At 39.5% G+C, this 16,730-nt stretch overlaps 1 protein-coding gene across 1 annotated transcript in view; it reads left to right on the forward strand.

Annotated features, from left to right (window-relative positions):
* The window catches only part of LOC124774951 (mediator of RNA polymerase II transcription subunit 12), a 365,571-nt gene that overhangs the window by 145,263 nt on the left and 203,578 nt on the right, over positions 1–16,730 (forward strand). The window contains exons 19-22 of the mRNA XM_047249660.1: positions 3,103–3,232; positions 7,759–8,052; positions 10,299–10,478; positions 10,600–10,725. Coding sequence (XP_047105616.1) covers positions 3,103–3,232; positions 7,759–8,052; positions 10,299–10,478; positions 10,600–10,725 — 730 coding nt within the window. The remainder of the gene's footprint in view (positions 1–3,102; positions 3,233–7,758; positions 8,053–10,298; positions 10,479–10,599; positions 10,726–16,730) is intronic.

The raw sequence follows: 16,730 nt of genomic DNA on the forward strand, positions 1-16,730 counted from the left end.
CATAGAATCTAAGGTCAGTGTTCCCCATAGCATAATACTATCTTGATCATTCTACCTCCATGGCATGACACGTTTTGAGCAGCCATTTACCTGGATTACAGTGTGTGGTGTAACAAGAAACATGATTCATCTGATCAAACATCACGTGTCTATTGATCTGTGGTCCAATCTTGAGGATCCCAAGCCCATTGCAATCATAATTGACAGTGTCATTGGGTTGACATGGAAACACAAAGGTCATGTGCTGAGGAACTCCATATATAATGAAGTACACATTGTATACAATTATGGAAAGGGTATATGGCTACTCACCACATAGAGAAGCCACTGAGTCACAGACACCCACAACAAGAAAGAATGCCGGAAATATTCAGCTTTCAGACAAAGTCCTTCATCAGAAGTAGAAAACACACACACATTCATACAAGCCCGACTAGTGACCGGAGGTGACAGTGGTCATATGTACATGTGTTTGATTGTGTGAATATTTGTGAGTTTTCTACATTTGATGAATGACTTCGTCCAAAAGCTGAACATTTCTAGCATTTTTTTCATCATGCCTCTCTGCAACTAGTTTATCCTTTCCATAAACTACATTTGTTTATATTGAGGGTTAACTACAAGTCTTTGCAACACGTGATCCCTTGGTGGTCATCCTGGATTTTGTTACAATGTTCTGCCATTGTCACTGCCCTGTATTCAACAATGTTGTCTGTGAACAGGCTCAGGAAGCTTCCTATGTTATCCACCAAATGGATTGTAAGTATCACAAACAGTAATGATCCTCTAACACACATGAGGTACTCCAGAAGGTACTTTCATGTCTGATGATTTCTCTCCATTAAAAATTACATACTGAGTTCTATCTGCAAGAAAGTACTTAGTCCAATCATAAAGCTGGCCATTATTCTGTAAGACTCTTATTTCATGAAGTCAGTGGCTGTGTTGAAATGTATAAAATGCTCTATGAAAACTGAGAAGCACAACATTAAGCTGAGTGTACCTGTCTTCTGCCTTCTGGATATCATGGATGTTTGCAAAATTCATGATGATTCCTATAGAGGAATTTTTTATCTTTAAACAACTTATAATACTCAAGCATATAATCTGCCTCATAATTCTATAACAGATTAAATATTGTGATAAAGATCAGTAGGTATGTGTGTCTTTTTGATGACTCACCTTGAAAACATTAATCACCTGCACCATTTCCCAGTTATTTGGAACACTTTATTGGTCCAGTAACCTATAGTTAATTGTTGCTGTAAAGGGCATGAGTATTGTTACATAATCTATGTTGAAAAATGCAGTTCTCCCATTTATCCCATTTTCCTTCTTGTTTATTGAGCAAGTTAACTCGGTTTTCTTATCTGCAATTACTTATCTCAGTATCTTTTATTTCATAAATTGTGCAGTGCTTGAAACAAAAACTGTATTGGAGACATTCTCAGTGAAACACTTTCTACTTCTGCCAATCCAGAATAAGGCCTTATAACCTATTCCTGTCTCACCATCTCTTCCTCATCCATCCCACACTACTTCTTCCAATATGTCTTCCTCCTTAGCTGGGTGGTAACATGCTCACCTCTCATGCGAGTGGGCCTGGGTTTGATTCCCAGCCAGGTTGGAGGTTTTCTCTGCTCAGGGACTGGGTGTTGTGTTGTCCTTATCATCATTTCATCCTCATCAATGGCGCACAAGTCGCCCCATGTGGCGTCGAATGAAATAAGACTTGCACTTGGCAACCAAATTTCCCCGCATAGGGGCCTCCCGGCCAACGATGCCATTTCCATTTCTTCCAATATGATTGTAACAGTTTTTAAGAGCAAATTCAGTACTTCTTCTGACTGAATTAAAAGAAATAAAAATAAAAATTAAAGACATGTGCGACACATACTCTGCTACCTGAATATCCATTTTCTGTATCTAGTGCATGCCTGATGACGTATTCACTGGGGAAAGGGGTGGTGGGTCTGTCTGCACCATTTCAGCTAGTATCTAAAGAAACTGAGGTTGGCTCCTGTAGCCAGGGAGCAAGTGTTATTCATGCTTACATGAGCTACAATTTGAAGACAGTTCACATTATAGCTGTTGGCAGTCCGCTTTCTGCATCTTGTATGGTAGTCCCCAGCAAACAACAAACATACCAAGTACAGTTTGGCCTTCCTGCTCATTCTCTAAATTGTTTCACTGAGGGGTCCCGTTACCCACCTGACATTGTAGCTCCCAGTGCAAAGCCACCTTCAATACTTGTCTAGATATTATTAAGATCAATCACAGTGCAAACAGTAGAGGCATGTCCTGCTCAACAAATTTTCCTTTTTTGTTGAAATATCATATATTTCCAAGCCATTGTATGTGAGTTCAGTAGTTTCCAAGTTCATCAAGCAATGTCTATCACATTTGTTATATGAAATTCACTATCTGAATATTTGCTTATGAATTTACGTGGAAAGGATGCACACAGTTATAGAATTCAGCACTAGATGAAGAATAAAACAACTTTGAACATGGGCATAATTCTTGACATAGCTCCTATGTTTACACAGGACTCCCAAACCAGGTTTTTGTGAATTGATTTCCCAGTACTGCTTATGATTGCTCAGGTAATCATGCCAATATTAAATTCATTTTGGAAATAAACATAGCTGCTGAATTTTCTTTACACAATCGATTTCTGCCCCCATGTAAACACTCAACCATTTTCAAAACATTCTTGGATTGTCAGGTTCCATTTTTAGTTTTCATTCTCCAGAAGCTGTGTTGCATTTACATTGAACTAAAACATCAAATAACAGTTTCCCCTGTGCCCTCGCAACCCCCACCCCTAAAAAAAAAAGTGTGATTATGACAAGTCAGGCACTTATTCTTGCAATCTACCAATGTAAGATAAAAATGTAAATGCCAACTAAATAAATTTGAAGTGAAGAACATTGACATAAACCCATAGTATTTAAGGTTAAGGTATAGTGAGCCTGTCTAATACATCTTTTAGCCACATTGTGTTAAATGTATTGTGATACCAAATGCAGAACATGTAACATACAAAATTCTACAGTTTCTCAGTGTGATAATTACACAGTATATATGCTACTGTTTCAGATCCTCAAGGAGTTACCAGAAGTGGAATCCCAGCTTGCAGCAAAGGGCTCAAATCTTGTTCGGAGTTACACAACTTCACTCAGCCTGTATGTTGTTGGAGTATTGCGTCGTTACCATTCTTGCCTTTTGTGTAAGTAAAGACATACTTCTCAACAGCTCTTCATCATCAGTAAGGAACAATTTCAAAGTCGTGAGTGAGCAATAAAAAAGTGCTGAGATGTAGTCAACTGGGCAAGATGACATGATTTTGTACACCATAATTTATCCCAGAATCATGATAGGATACAAATAAAACAACTTACGTACTAGAATGATTATGCAATCAGTTGCAAAGTACCTGTCACATTCAAAATCTGTCTTATTTAATGTTTAAAATGCACAAAGGTTTCCATTAGTAAAAACAGGAATTACAGTTTTGGAAACTCTACTTGAGATTGTTACTCTGTACCAAGTCAAGGGCGTGTCACCATTAGCTTTTTTATGGGGTTGAAACAAACAAAATATAGTTTTTAGTGCTCTGACATTTATTCATCTACATCTATGTCTACACGGATATTCTGCAAATAACACTTAAGTGCCTAGGAGAAGGTTAATCAAATCACCTTCACAATAATTCTCTATTATTCCACTCTCATACAGCGCGCAGAAAAAAATGAACACTAATTTCTTTCCGTGCAAGCTCTAATTTACCTTATTCCATTATGGTGACTGTTTCTCGATATGTCAGTTGGCATCAACAAAATATTTTCGCATTCAGAGGAGAAAGTTGGTGATTGAAATTTCATGAGAAGATCTCCCCACAATGAGAAATGCCTTGTTTTAATTATGTCCACTCCAAATCCTGTATCATTTCTGTGGCACTCTCACCCCAATTTCGTGATAATACAAAACATGCTGCTCTTCTTTGAACTTTTTTGATGTTCTCGATTAATCCTATCTGGTAAGGATCCCACACCACACAGCAGTACTCCAAAAGAGGATGGACAATCGTAGTATAGGCAGTCTCTTTAGTAGAACTGTTGCATCATGTAAGTGTTCTGCCAATAAATCAGTCTTACGTTTGTCTTCCCCACAAAATTTTCAGTGTGTTCTTTCCACTTTAAGTTGTTCATAATTGTAATTCCTAGGCATTTAGTTGAATTTACGGCCTTTAGAATTGATTGATTTATTGTGTAACTGAAGTTTAATGGATCTCCCACTTTTCATTATTTAGGGTCAATTGCCAATTTTCGCACCATACTGATATGCTTTATAAATTGTTTTGCAATTTGTTTTGATCCTGTGATGACTTTACTAGACGATAAATGTCAGCATCATCTGCAAACAACCTAAAACGGCTGCTCAGATTGTCTCCTAAATAATTTATATAGGTAAGGAACAACAGAGGGCCTATAACATTACTTTTGGGAATGCCAGAAATCACTTCTGTTTTACTTGATGACTTTCCATCAGTTACTGTGAACTGTGACCTCTCTGACAGGAAATCATGAATCCTTTTGCATAACTTAGACGATATTCCATAAGCATGCAATTTGATTACAAGCCACTTGTGAGGTACAGTGTCAAAAGGCTTCTGGAAATCTAGAAATACAGATTCAATTTGAAACCCCATGTCAATAACACACACTACTTCATGTGAGTACAGAACTAGTTGTGTTTCACAAGAATGATCTTTCCTAAATCCGTGTTGTCTACATGTCAATAGACCATTCTCTTTGATGTAATTTATGATGTTGGAACACAGTATGTGTTCCAAACTCCTGCTGCATATCAGTGTTAATGATATGGGCTTGTAATTTAGTGGCTTGCTCCTATTGCCTTTCTTGAATATGGGTGTGACCTGGCCAACTTTCCAGTCTTCGGGTACAAATCTTTTGTCAAGCGATCAGTTGTATATGATTGCTAAGTATGGGGCTACTGCATCAGCACACACTGAAAGGAATGTGATTGGTATACACTCTGGACTGGAAGACTTGCTTTTATTAAGTGATTTAAGTTGCTTCGCTACTCCGAGAGTGTATACTTCTAAGTTACTCACATTGGTAGCTGTTCTTGATTCAAATCTGCAATATTTTCTTTGTTTTCTTAGCAGCACTGTCATTGATAGTATTTCCATTGCTATCACACAGAGAAGACACTGATTGTGTCTTGCTGCTAACATACTTTACATATGACCAGAATCTCTCTGGATTTTTTGTCAGGTTTCGAGACAGAGTTTTATTGTGGAAACTGTTGTAAGCATCTCACATTATGGTCTGTGCTAAACTTTGAGCTTCTGTTAAAGATTGCCAATCTTGGGGATTTTGCATTCATTTCAGTTTGGTATGCTATTTCGTTGTTTCTGCAACAATGTTCTAACCTGTTTTGTGTACCAAAGTGATCAGCTCCATCATTCGTTAATTTATTTGGTATAAATCTCTGAATTGCTGCCAATACTATTTCTTTGAATAGAAGCCATATCTGGTCTACATTTACATTGTTAATTTGGAAGGAGTGGAGACTGTCTCTCAAGAATGAGCGTCAAGCAAATTTTTATATGCTTTCTTGAATAGGTACTTTTTTGTTTCTTTTTTGGAGGATTTGAGAGTTATCGGTATTTAGTCCCGCTATGACAACGGTGTGTTCACTAATCTCGATATCAAGTGGGTTTTCACAAATACACATCTGGCATCTGTTGTCTGCAGTAATTAGACAGCAGGGGCAGTGACCAAAGAAGGGGGAATTGGATGGTGGGAACACAGACAAATACATGTATACTCAAACAAAAGACTGACAGAAAGACCATTCAACATGGAATGAAAAATGAGTCTGTCACAAAGTCATATTGGGATGAATGCAGGAATCGAGGTCTCAAAACTAAGTAGAAGGCAAGCAGACATATCTCAAGAATGTAAAGTCAGAACAAAGAAGCAAGCCCATCACTTAGCATGACCTTGCATGAACATCTCCTGAAAGTATCTCTCTAAGTTGTCAAATAACGAATCCAAATGAACTCAGAATCATCTGTGAAAAGCTCCAAGTTAACTTGGAGTGACTAGAATAAAAATAACTCAGAATGAAAGCTTGAATAATTTGATAATATTCTCTGAAAGAGCTCAGAATGTTCATCAGAAAGATCAGAAAACAGATTCCAGCAGTTTCATTCTTCTTTCCCTCACCATTACCTTTCAGAGCATGTAATTTCCCATTGTATTGTCTTTTTATTTTGCTACTGATGGGCCTAATTTGCAGTGCCGTCATCCCCCCCTCCTCCCATCTTCCCCCCCCCCTCCCTCCCCCCATCTTCCCCCCCCCCTCCCTCCCCCCTAAATGAATGATTGACACTGAGAAAGTCCCCCTGTTGGTCTTGTTTACAGGGTGCCAACCTTTCTGATCTTGCTTTGTGCTTTGAAAAGTCCTTGGACAGTGGCTAGCATGGATCACAGTATTTCGTGTGGCATTCTCACCCATTTCCTGCTGCGATGCCTGCCACGGTTCGTGGGCAGTTCCTTAGCAGCTTACATGCCAAATTTTGATGAGAAAACCACTAAGAATGCCTCCAAGCATTTCTCAGTAAGCTGAGCCATGAAGAGAGCTGCGACTTAACAACAGGTCTGTTTATTCGTAAAGAGAAGGCAGAAGGCCTTTAAGTGTCCCTGCTCAAGCATCTGAGGTCCATGAGCCTGGTGGTGAGCTGATTTTGGTTTGTGGGGTGCTCAGCTGCGCCCAATCTGAGCCTGGTGACCCCCTCTTAGCTGTCAGTCAGTCTTTAAATGAGACACCCCTTCCAGAACAAAAGCACAACACTTGTTAGCATACCTGTCTGTCTTCTGTAGTTTTCAGGATGTTTTTCAGGAAAGTCTCATAATAACAGGATGTAGCTTAACTGGAACCTTTTGTCCAAAGCGGATCAGGCTACAAAGTATTACAATATCCAGTGTGATAAAGAGACGAGGAGTGGACAATGATTGTTAAGGCTGTTGTTTAGGTTGGGAGGACAATCCAAAGTTGCTCTGAATGATGCGAGCATAACTTCAGAAAATCATAACTATGTCATTGATAATATTAAAGATGGGACCATGCAATCACACGCACTTCCCAAATTGTATTAATCATTTGCTTAATTGGTGTACTGGGCAAGAAAACTAGAAAAAACTTGTTTATGACGGACTTACATGTCATGAAGAAATGACAGTTTGGATTTTTGCGGAGTAAATCAGTGAAAATGTGATTCAGTGGTCCATAGAACTGGTCAGTATATCACCATTCAATTACACAATTGAAATTGTGTTTGATATTTTGAAGATCATCAACAATCTTTGAAGGCCTTTGCTATTTTTTTGTTTGTGGAATATGGAGCACCCACTGCTGTGATAGTGCTTTGTGCTTGCAGCACTCCTGTTGGAGAATGACAGTAAGCACAGAATGATGAAGATGTTATACCCATATTTATCGCTGTGAAACAACATGGAACATAAGTTCTGATTTAAACTGTTGTTTTTGTACTAAAATCTCTAGCCTTAGATTAGGTCTTTGTAGGTTAATATAATGCTTTCTACTTTGAACACGTTATTTCTGGTAGTTGTATTTCCCTGTTAATGTTGTATATTTAAATAGATTATTTGTGCAAAATCTCGTAATTTAGTTTTATTTTTTATTTATTTTTTTATTTTTTAGTATTTCCAGAACAGACAACAGCAGTATTTGAAGGTCTATGCCGCATTGTTAAACATGTTACGAATCCAGGAGATTGTTCATCAGCAGAACGATGTGTCTTAGCACATTTGTATGACCTGTACTCAACTTGCAGCCTACTAAAGTCAAAACCTCATAGTGTGGAACCATTCGGCAATGCATATCCAAAAATTCGCCAGGCATTGTATTCATCACTTCAACCATCAACACCAAGCACAATGATTGTCTGCAACACACAGTTTATGGTGGAAGTGCTCAGTAATCCACGCAGAGGAGGTAACTTTCATGTGGCATCAAACAACAATACAAATCTTTTGCTTATTTTGTTTTTATTACTAAATAGCAATTCTGTCAATTTCTGAAAGTAGTATCATAGTATCGTAGTGATATATGGTTACAGATGTAAAATTACTTATTGAACTCACATTCCAGGAGTTAAATATGTGTGAACAAATATGTGACTTTCTGAAGAGTGGGAAATGAAGTCTGGTAAATAGCAGCCTCTTATTTGACTATATCAGGTTAAGAAAATCACTTTCCAAATTGCCCTGCCCCAGAAAAAGAATGAAGTGCTCATCAAGAACTGAACCTGAAACCTCTGGATTAGTAGTCAGTGACATTAACTACTAAACCACACAAGCAATTAATGCTGAACTGAAAATCTTGAAATGTATATCAGATGTAATGTGGAGCCACCTACTGCAATTAAACATTGTAATAACCCTGATTAATTGGGTCACATAAACACCGATTCCTTTCATTTGACAAACGAGTGAAAAAGATTGCAGGAAATAAGACTTTTAAGAGGTTAAGTAGAGAACTCTTGAAATTTTAACTCCAAGAAAAGTAATGTAGACCAGAGCGGGTGTTTCATGAAAAAGTAGGAATTCTCATGTAGAATAAAATGTAGAATACTTTTACCAACTTTTTCAATGAAGTTCTGTGTGGACCTATAGCTGTAAAATTGTTTTGAATCCTGACACATACTTTATGATGATACTGGCACAAGTGGTATGAGCATATAAGTGAGGAACACATAGAATGGAAGTAATCATGTTGGCAGTACAGAGATTAAAAACCTCCAAAATCAAAATAATACTGAATACTTAAACAAGAAAACAAGCTTTTTTGCACCTTTCCCAGTGTAATTAGGAGGGTGGCTATGTGTCAACAAGCTCTCAGTAAATAAATTGCATCCAGCAGGCTATCATTGTCAGATGAAATCACAGTTGTAATCAAGACTGTTGGATATTGTTTAATTTATTGTTGGTGGCTGTGCAGGTATTCATGGAGATGGATCTATGTGTCATACTGTGGACTTACATGAGTAGAAAATATTGGAAGAATGTGTATAATTCACTTATTGGAGTAAGCATTACCATGTTATTCGAACAGTAAAGGAGAACTCCTGTGTTTAGAGAGATTTCCTGTGACAGCATATGAGTGAGCAGAGCAATACAGAGGGAGTGTTGAGTGATACTGAAATGAGTGGAGTGCATTATGAACAATCAGTTCAAAAAACAGAAGGAATTGCAATGTCAAAAAAAAATGAGACCAGAGAATTGACATCAATATTTTGGGATTCAGAGTCTGCATTTGTACTATGTCATCAAGCAACCTGTAGTAACAGTTCAATTAAAAAAGTTGTAGAGAAGAGTATTTTCACAAAACATTTGAATGTCTGCAACTATGGGAAGGAAAGTCTAATAAATAGTTATATATTCAGTTAAAGGTGATAATTTTGTTATGACTGAAGCTAGTATACAGTTCCTAGAACATCCATCCAGCCCAGAAAGAGTGTTTTTACATCTGAACAAAGGAGGGGGCAGTTGCCACCATGTTGCTGTTTCCAGAACGAGATACATCATACTTCAAAGCCAATGGATTTCTTTAAATATGTTCTAATGAAGAATCTGAAATTGAAAGTACAACTAATTATTTGCACTAATATCTAAGCTAATAAATCATGGAATGAAAATATTTGACATATGGAGAGACAAATTCTCTCATAGTCTTCAACAGATGGAAACATATCGAAAGGTTTAAAATTGTATACGCAGGAGCTATAGGAGCTTTCTGCTGGCAAAAGAGAAGTTGTAGGAAAAGAAATTAGTAGAGTTAGTCATCCTGTTTCCTGGATAACTTGTATCCTTGTACCATACTATCTTGTTTTCCTCCAAATCTTTTGTCTCTTTTCACAGGAGGAGGTATCCATCATGAAAACTAACAATTTTAAACCTTTTTATGCTTCTGCTACTACTATTACTACTACTACTACTACTATTATTCTTCCTCCTCCTCCTCCTCCTCCTGCTGCTGCTTGGGAAGCAGTTTTCTTTATCCATATGGCAAATAATTGTTGCATTCAAAATTATTCTGTTCTATTAATCTATTAATTTTCTACCATTCATACTTAGTTATCCTGTTGTTATTTTACAACATGTCTTCTGTATTACTATTTGTTACATAAAATTGAGAGTATGGTTTCATTATCATAATGTATTATTTATTTTGTGCAACAGGTAAAATTGAGCCTCAGTGGGCTCGCCAGCTGGCTGAAACACCAACAAACCGCTACAGTTTTGTCTGTAATGCAATAGTGGCAGTCTGTAATGAAACAGACAGTGACAGGCTTAATGACATTGCTGTGCTTTGTGCAGAGTTCACTGCATGTTGCAATGCCTTATCTGCTGAATGGCTGGGTAAATAGATTTCGTTGGTTTTACACAAATTTTTGTATTTATGATTAAGTGGACCTGACAAACAACTTATTGGTTGGTCACATTCGAAATATTTTTAATCAGTTTTTGTGCTTCCCAAAAGGTGTGCTGATGGCTCTCTGTTGTTCATCTAACCATTCTTCCCATTTTGTTGATGTCCTGACTCAGGTTGACATTCGAGATGTTGCGATTCACAACTCTTTGGCTGTCTTTACATCTATTCTCATAGGTGAGTATTCTGTAATCTGTGTATATTTGCTTTTCTTTAGGGAAAACATGCTAGCTGTGATGAATTTTTGCATGCTCTCATTTATTTACATTTTTCATAACATTGCTACATTCCATGTTACATAAATGAAATGGTTCTTTTTAAGTCTGTGTGAGACTGGAGAAAAATAAGTATATTATGTGGTGAAGCTTTCGGACATTGAAACTTTTGTGGGTGCTGGCTGTTGGCACCACTCAATCATGCACTGGCAGCACTCTGTTCGGGTGACATCGATTTCAGGCACCACTTTGTAGGATCAGCAGTGGAGTGATGGGCTACTGGGGCTCAGTGACAGATTGGTTGTCAGGATAAATATTTTATTAGACTTCAGTTACACATCTTGTCACTGACAATGCGAGGCAGACACACACCACTCCAGTACTATAGGACGACAGTGGCCCATGGATTGCTAGCTTCCACACTGCAAAGAGGTACATGCATCAGCGTCCTGCAGTGCCGATATCAGGCCAGCAGCAATCCAATGGGCTGTCAGTCGATCAAGTCTCTGACATCAGTGGTGCTCTCTTTCTTGTGCGCAACTGCATTCTGCTGTAGAAAGCAATGCCCAGGTAACTCAGGCCTCTCTCGCATCTCCCCTCGTGACAAGGGAAGAGGCCATATATGTGTCATGTCCCCTGCCAAGTCCCACAGGGTGGACTTAGTGTGGGAGACAACTGCCCTGAGGTGGTCTCAAACCCACAGGTACTCGTGTTGCCTAGTCATCTCTTTGTGTAGCTCCCATAAGCTTCCCTTGTTCAGAGCAACTTTCCACCTCTGTTATATTGTCGCACACCAAGTATACCCAATGTAGACTTCATCGGAAGTGTTACTTTGGTTCCACCACCTTCTTTCAACATGGTCAACATCTGCATTGCTCCTGAACAACTGCATGGTGCATGCATTTCCTCCCATCTGGATCTTGTAAGTAATGTGGTGACCACCCTGCTTTGACATTGCTGTAGCTCTCCCTCAGTAACCTTCCTCATCTATCTATCCATCCCCTATTCTTCCTGCACAGTTCATGTGGTACTGGTCCTACTATTTCCTTAATCTTCTCCTTCAGTCACATGTACACTATGTGTAACTTCCTGTGCTTCTCTGACCCCTCTCTGAGCAGTCCATTACTGATCGCTGACTGTTGCAAACCTGAAAATACCTTTTCCAACTTCCTTATATCATTTTGTATTTCCGTTACATTAAATACTAAACTTTATGTCCAGTTTTGACTAGATGATACCACATCCTACAGCTGGAAAACAGAACTCATCCAACTAGGTGATGGTCTTGCAGCACCCCTACCCCACCTCAGGCGAAGAAGTACAGCACCACCAAAATTAGCATTCTTCCTTCCTCACACTCACAGAATGGCGACCTGAGAACAGGGACCTTTATCATCTCCCCTCAACCCAGAAGTCTGATGTATCTCACACACAATAGTTAAGGATAACATTTATTCTACTTTAACAACACACACACACACACACACACACACAACACACACACACACACACACACGCACGCACACACACGCACACACACACACACACACACACACACGCACGCACGAACCACAGAAAACATAAACTGCATTGACCACCTCCTTGGCCTTAACAAATGTGGCATACGAGATACATGGCCCTGCTCTTCCTGTTGCTCTCTCTTCACTCCTTATCTTTTACTCTTTTCATTTATTCTACCAATATATCCCCTGTGATCAAGTCTTGTGCACCCTTGAATGGTCATAAGCATTTGACATGTATAATTGTTGATCTTGTTGGTAATTCACAGATAACATGGTTTCAATCACTTGATATGGGCCCTGGTGCCATGTTACAAACTTCTTTGTCTCCCCATTTCGAGTATATGGCTTTGACATCATCACCCACTGGCCCAACTTGTATTGAGATATAGTTCCTGCAAACTTGACTGCCTCTTCTTGACATTCAAGTGCCAAACTTCTCACACCATTCTCACAAATTCTCACATTAACTCACTGTTGCTGCTCCCTTTCTGCTTAATTGTATTGAATGGCAGTGGCATATTTTTATCACACACCACCTCGAATGGTGACAACCCAATGCTGGTGCATACTTTCAAATTGTACGCACTCACCGCAGTAGATAAATGGGTGTCCCAATCTGTATGGTGGGAGTTAACGTAATAATTAAACATCCTCCCAATTGTCCAATGAACCCACTCTGCCCTGCCATTTGATTGAGGATGAAGTAGACTAGATCTTCACTTTTTGAGTCTCAACACCTGACTCAACTTGTTCATCAGCTCTGATGCGAAGTTCGTCCAGTGATCCATTTTTATTGTCTCTGGCACCCCAGACTTCAACACCCATGTATTCACCAGTGGTTATGCAGCTGTGACTGCCTGCTGGTCTGGCATTGGCACCATACCAATATAATGAGGAAAATGGTCTATTATATTCAATGCAAAACGAATGGTTCCATCACTTCTGGCAACCTCTGCAGCCGTACTTGTTTTTGACTTAGATCTGCATGTTGCCTACCTTTCCTTTCTTTCCACCAAGATTTCTCCATCACTCTTCGATTCATTGCTCTGCATGCCCCATGGTCAGAAAAAACATGATCATTCATTTCTCTCAGCACCTCTTCCCTTAGGTTCACTGGTACAACCCCTAGTGGTGCCAACCTCATCTCCTTACATCACAACACATCATACTTGTTGAACTGCTTCTGCTTACTGTACTGCTTATGTTGACCATCAGCATCAGCACTCCGTAATGCTTGCTGCTCAGCAAGTTCCCAACATAGTGCTTGTATCACAGCCACCTTCCTGCTTAGTGTATCCACTATTCTAGCTCGGTTTTTGGATTACTTTGTGCTGAAATTCACTGAGTTTTGGAGCCCATCTTGTCAGTCTACTGGATGGGTCCTTCAAGCTGAGTAACCACCTCGAAGCAGCATAAGCAGTCATTACTTTAACTTCCTCCCGTACAGGTAATGCCAGAAGCATGTTACTCCGTACACCAGGCTAAGCATCTCTCTCTCCATAGTAGAATAATTCCTCTCGGCTCCATTCAATTGTCTGGGGGCAAAAGTAATAGGGTGTTCTTCTCCTTTGACCTCATAGCTCAAAACAATGATAATATAAATTCCTTCTGAAAATCCAGGAATACCATTGCCAGACTTGACATCAATACCTCCTTTACCTTGTCAGATGCATTTTGAAGCTCCTCAGACCATACAAATTTGATACCTTTCCTAAGTAATTGTGTAAGCAGGTGTGTTATATCCATAAATCCCCTCACAAGTTTGCTATAACAATTCACGAGGCCTAGGGAGGACTGTAACTCTTTGCTTGTACCTGGTACTGGAAAATGTTGCACCACCTGTATCAATCTCAGATCAGTCCTCACACCACCCTTACTAATTAACTGACTCAAGAAATTTATTTCTTCCAACGCAAAATGACACTTCTCAACACACATTGTTAAATGTGCAGCTCACAACCTCTTGAACACTTCCTCAGTCGCTGCCTATGCTCGTGCTTATCCCTTGAAGAAACAGTTATGATGTCTAAATACACTGAACACTGACAAGGCTTTAATCCCTTCAGCACTCTGTCTAACAAGCACTGGCATGTCGAAGGTGCTTTCTGCAAACCATATGGCATTGTTCTAAACTGATAATGTCCCAGGGGTACTGAAAATGCAGTCTTTGATCTGCTGATGGTACCAACTTCTCAAGTCCGTTGTCGAGCACTGCCCAAGATTATCAACAGTTTGTGTTATGTGTGGAATGGGGTAATCATCTGTTAGTGTCTTACTGTTCAAACAATGTTAATCACAGCAGAATCAATACTTCCTTGAACCATCCATAGACGTTCTTGGTACGATTACAATTTCTGCCCTCCAGGGGCTACTACTCTCTTCTATTATGACTTCAGTTAATTGCTGATTGATAAACTCTTCTAAAATCACCTGCAGAGACCATGGTATTCTGTATGGCCTCCGGTACACCGGTGCTTCATTCCCCATAAGTCTCCTGTGTTGCTTCACAGACATTGCAAGCCAAGAACAGGTGTTGAAACTCAAACAACAATTCTTCCATCTGTACCCTCTTTGTTCCTGTCAAATCCTTACCCTTGTCATGCAATGCTGTCTTATTAGTGGCATCCTGTGTCTTTTCGTGGCTTACACCTTCTGTGCAGCAGTCTTCCTCTTCCGGAATTTCTGACATTGCCACTAATGTTCCCTCTAACAGTTTAACTGGTGCCAAAATTATTCGCATTAACAGGTATTACCTTGCCACCATTCATTTCCTATATGCATTCAATACTTTGTCTTATTAAACAACACACTGTACCCAATAAATCACTATCCTCCAGCAATTCCACTGTACACAACACACCAACTGGTAAATCTGGCTCCACACTCACCCATAGTGACTTTCTGGTGCCTCCTGACATATAGTCATGCGAATTAAGCCTTAATGTCATTGTTCATGGTTTAATTAGATTGCCTTGTACAACAGACACTCCTTGTGACAGATCAGCATTGACTACATTTTTAACGGGTGCTTATTACCCCCAGACCATCCCTACCATTATTTCCATAATAATGCTGTTGGTTTACACCATCCCTACTGTTATTCTCATAACACCGCTGATGGTTCATACCACCCAATTTATTCTGTGGCTGTTGGAAATGGCCCTGCAAATGCTCCATAAACCCACAGTTTAAGTACCTTATATTCACTTCAGACACATGTTTTCAATCCCTTACCCCTGTTGCAACAGAAATTTCCTCAAATTCCATTGCTAACTTAACTGCTGCATTCAGATTCCTAGGTGTACCAGTGTGCTCCCTCATAGACATTGCTGATGATAAACCCTTCAGGAAAACATCGAATGCCCTTTGGCTCATCACTCTGTGTCAGTTCACATGCATGCACATTAATTTTTGTAATATTTTCTGCAAAATCCCCCATGGCTTCATTAGACATCTTAAAAATTATACTTAACTGCTAACAGAAAAACTGTGCACTAATCTGCTTCTTATATCTTTGCACCAATCCTTGCCTGAGCTGCTTGAAAGTTTCTGCCTTATCCAGTGCCTCCGTGCATTGTACAAAGGACTCCAAGTCTCCTGAGAGATACAGTCGTGCTATTTGCAACAACTGTGTGTACGACCAACCCCCTATGTCAGCCAGTGATAAGAGATCCATCACAAATGGTAACACATCCTCTGGTGACCTACTGGAAGAGGGAGTACCAAGATTTGTAATAGCCAGATTTACTTCTCTGACTCTGCGAATTCAACAACCTCAACTCTTCTTCATTCTCTGCCAGCTTATTATTCACAAATGTACTCTCTTTTCTTAATCATGCCACCTGATCAGCTAGGATTGCATAGCTTCCTCGCCAATGATGTCTTGTGTCTCTGATTTCATCATTGCACCACCCTTACTCATATTTACGAATTCAGCAATAACAGTCCAAAAATAAAAAGAACAGAGCACTTCGTAGTTAATAACACTACCACACTTATTTTGTATGTCTAATGGTGAGCCACCTCGACTCCCCGTGTTGCCATACCATATGGCCAAAATGATGACATGTAAAACAAATGACTATCACAGGTTCGGTGCAAGGGCAGAATACCAACGTAAATTACACTGTGCACATCACACAGGCTGTAACAACTGATTGTTACAGTTACCCTTGAACTGGGAGACATCCACTGGTTCCTCCAACTTTACAAAAGTAACTTTGCAGTTACTTACTCTCAACCACACATGTAGCCCCAAAACATAAACAATAGTCTCACTCAACCCAGAACGAAGATGCCGTAGGCTGCAATTCAGATGCTGCACTGTGGGTATTGTACACCCTCCGCTGTCCACTGGAGGTGACACCAGCTCTCCTGACAGTTCTCTGTTGTGTTGGTTGAGAGTAACATTTCATTAGACTTCAGTTACACATCTCATCATTGA

The sequence above is a fragment of the Schistocerca piceifrons genome, chromosome 2 (genome assembly GCF_021461385.2).
Source record: "Schistocerca piceifrons isolate TAMUIC-IGC-003096 chromosome 2, iqSchPice1.1, whole genome shotgun sequence".
NCBI lineage: Eukaryota > Metazoa > Arthropoda > Insecta > Orthoptera > Acrididae > Schistocerca > Schistocerca piceifrons.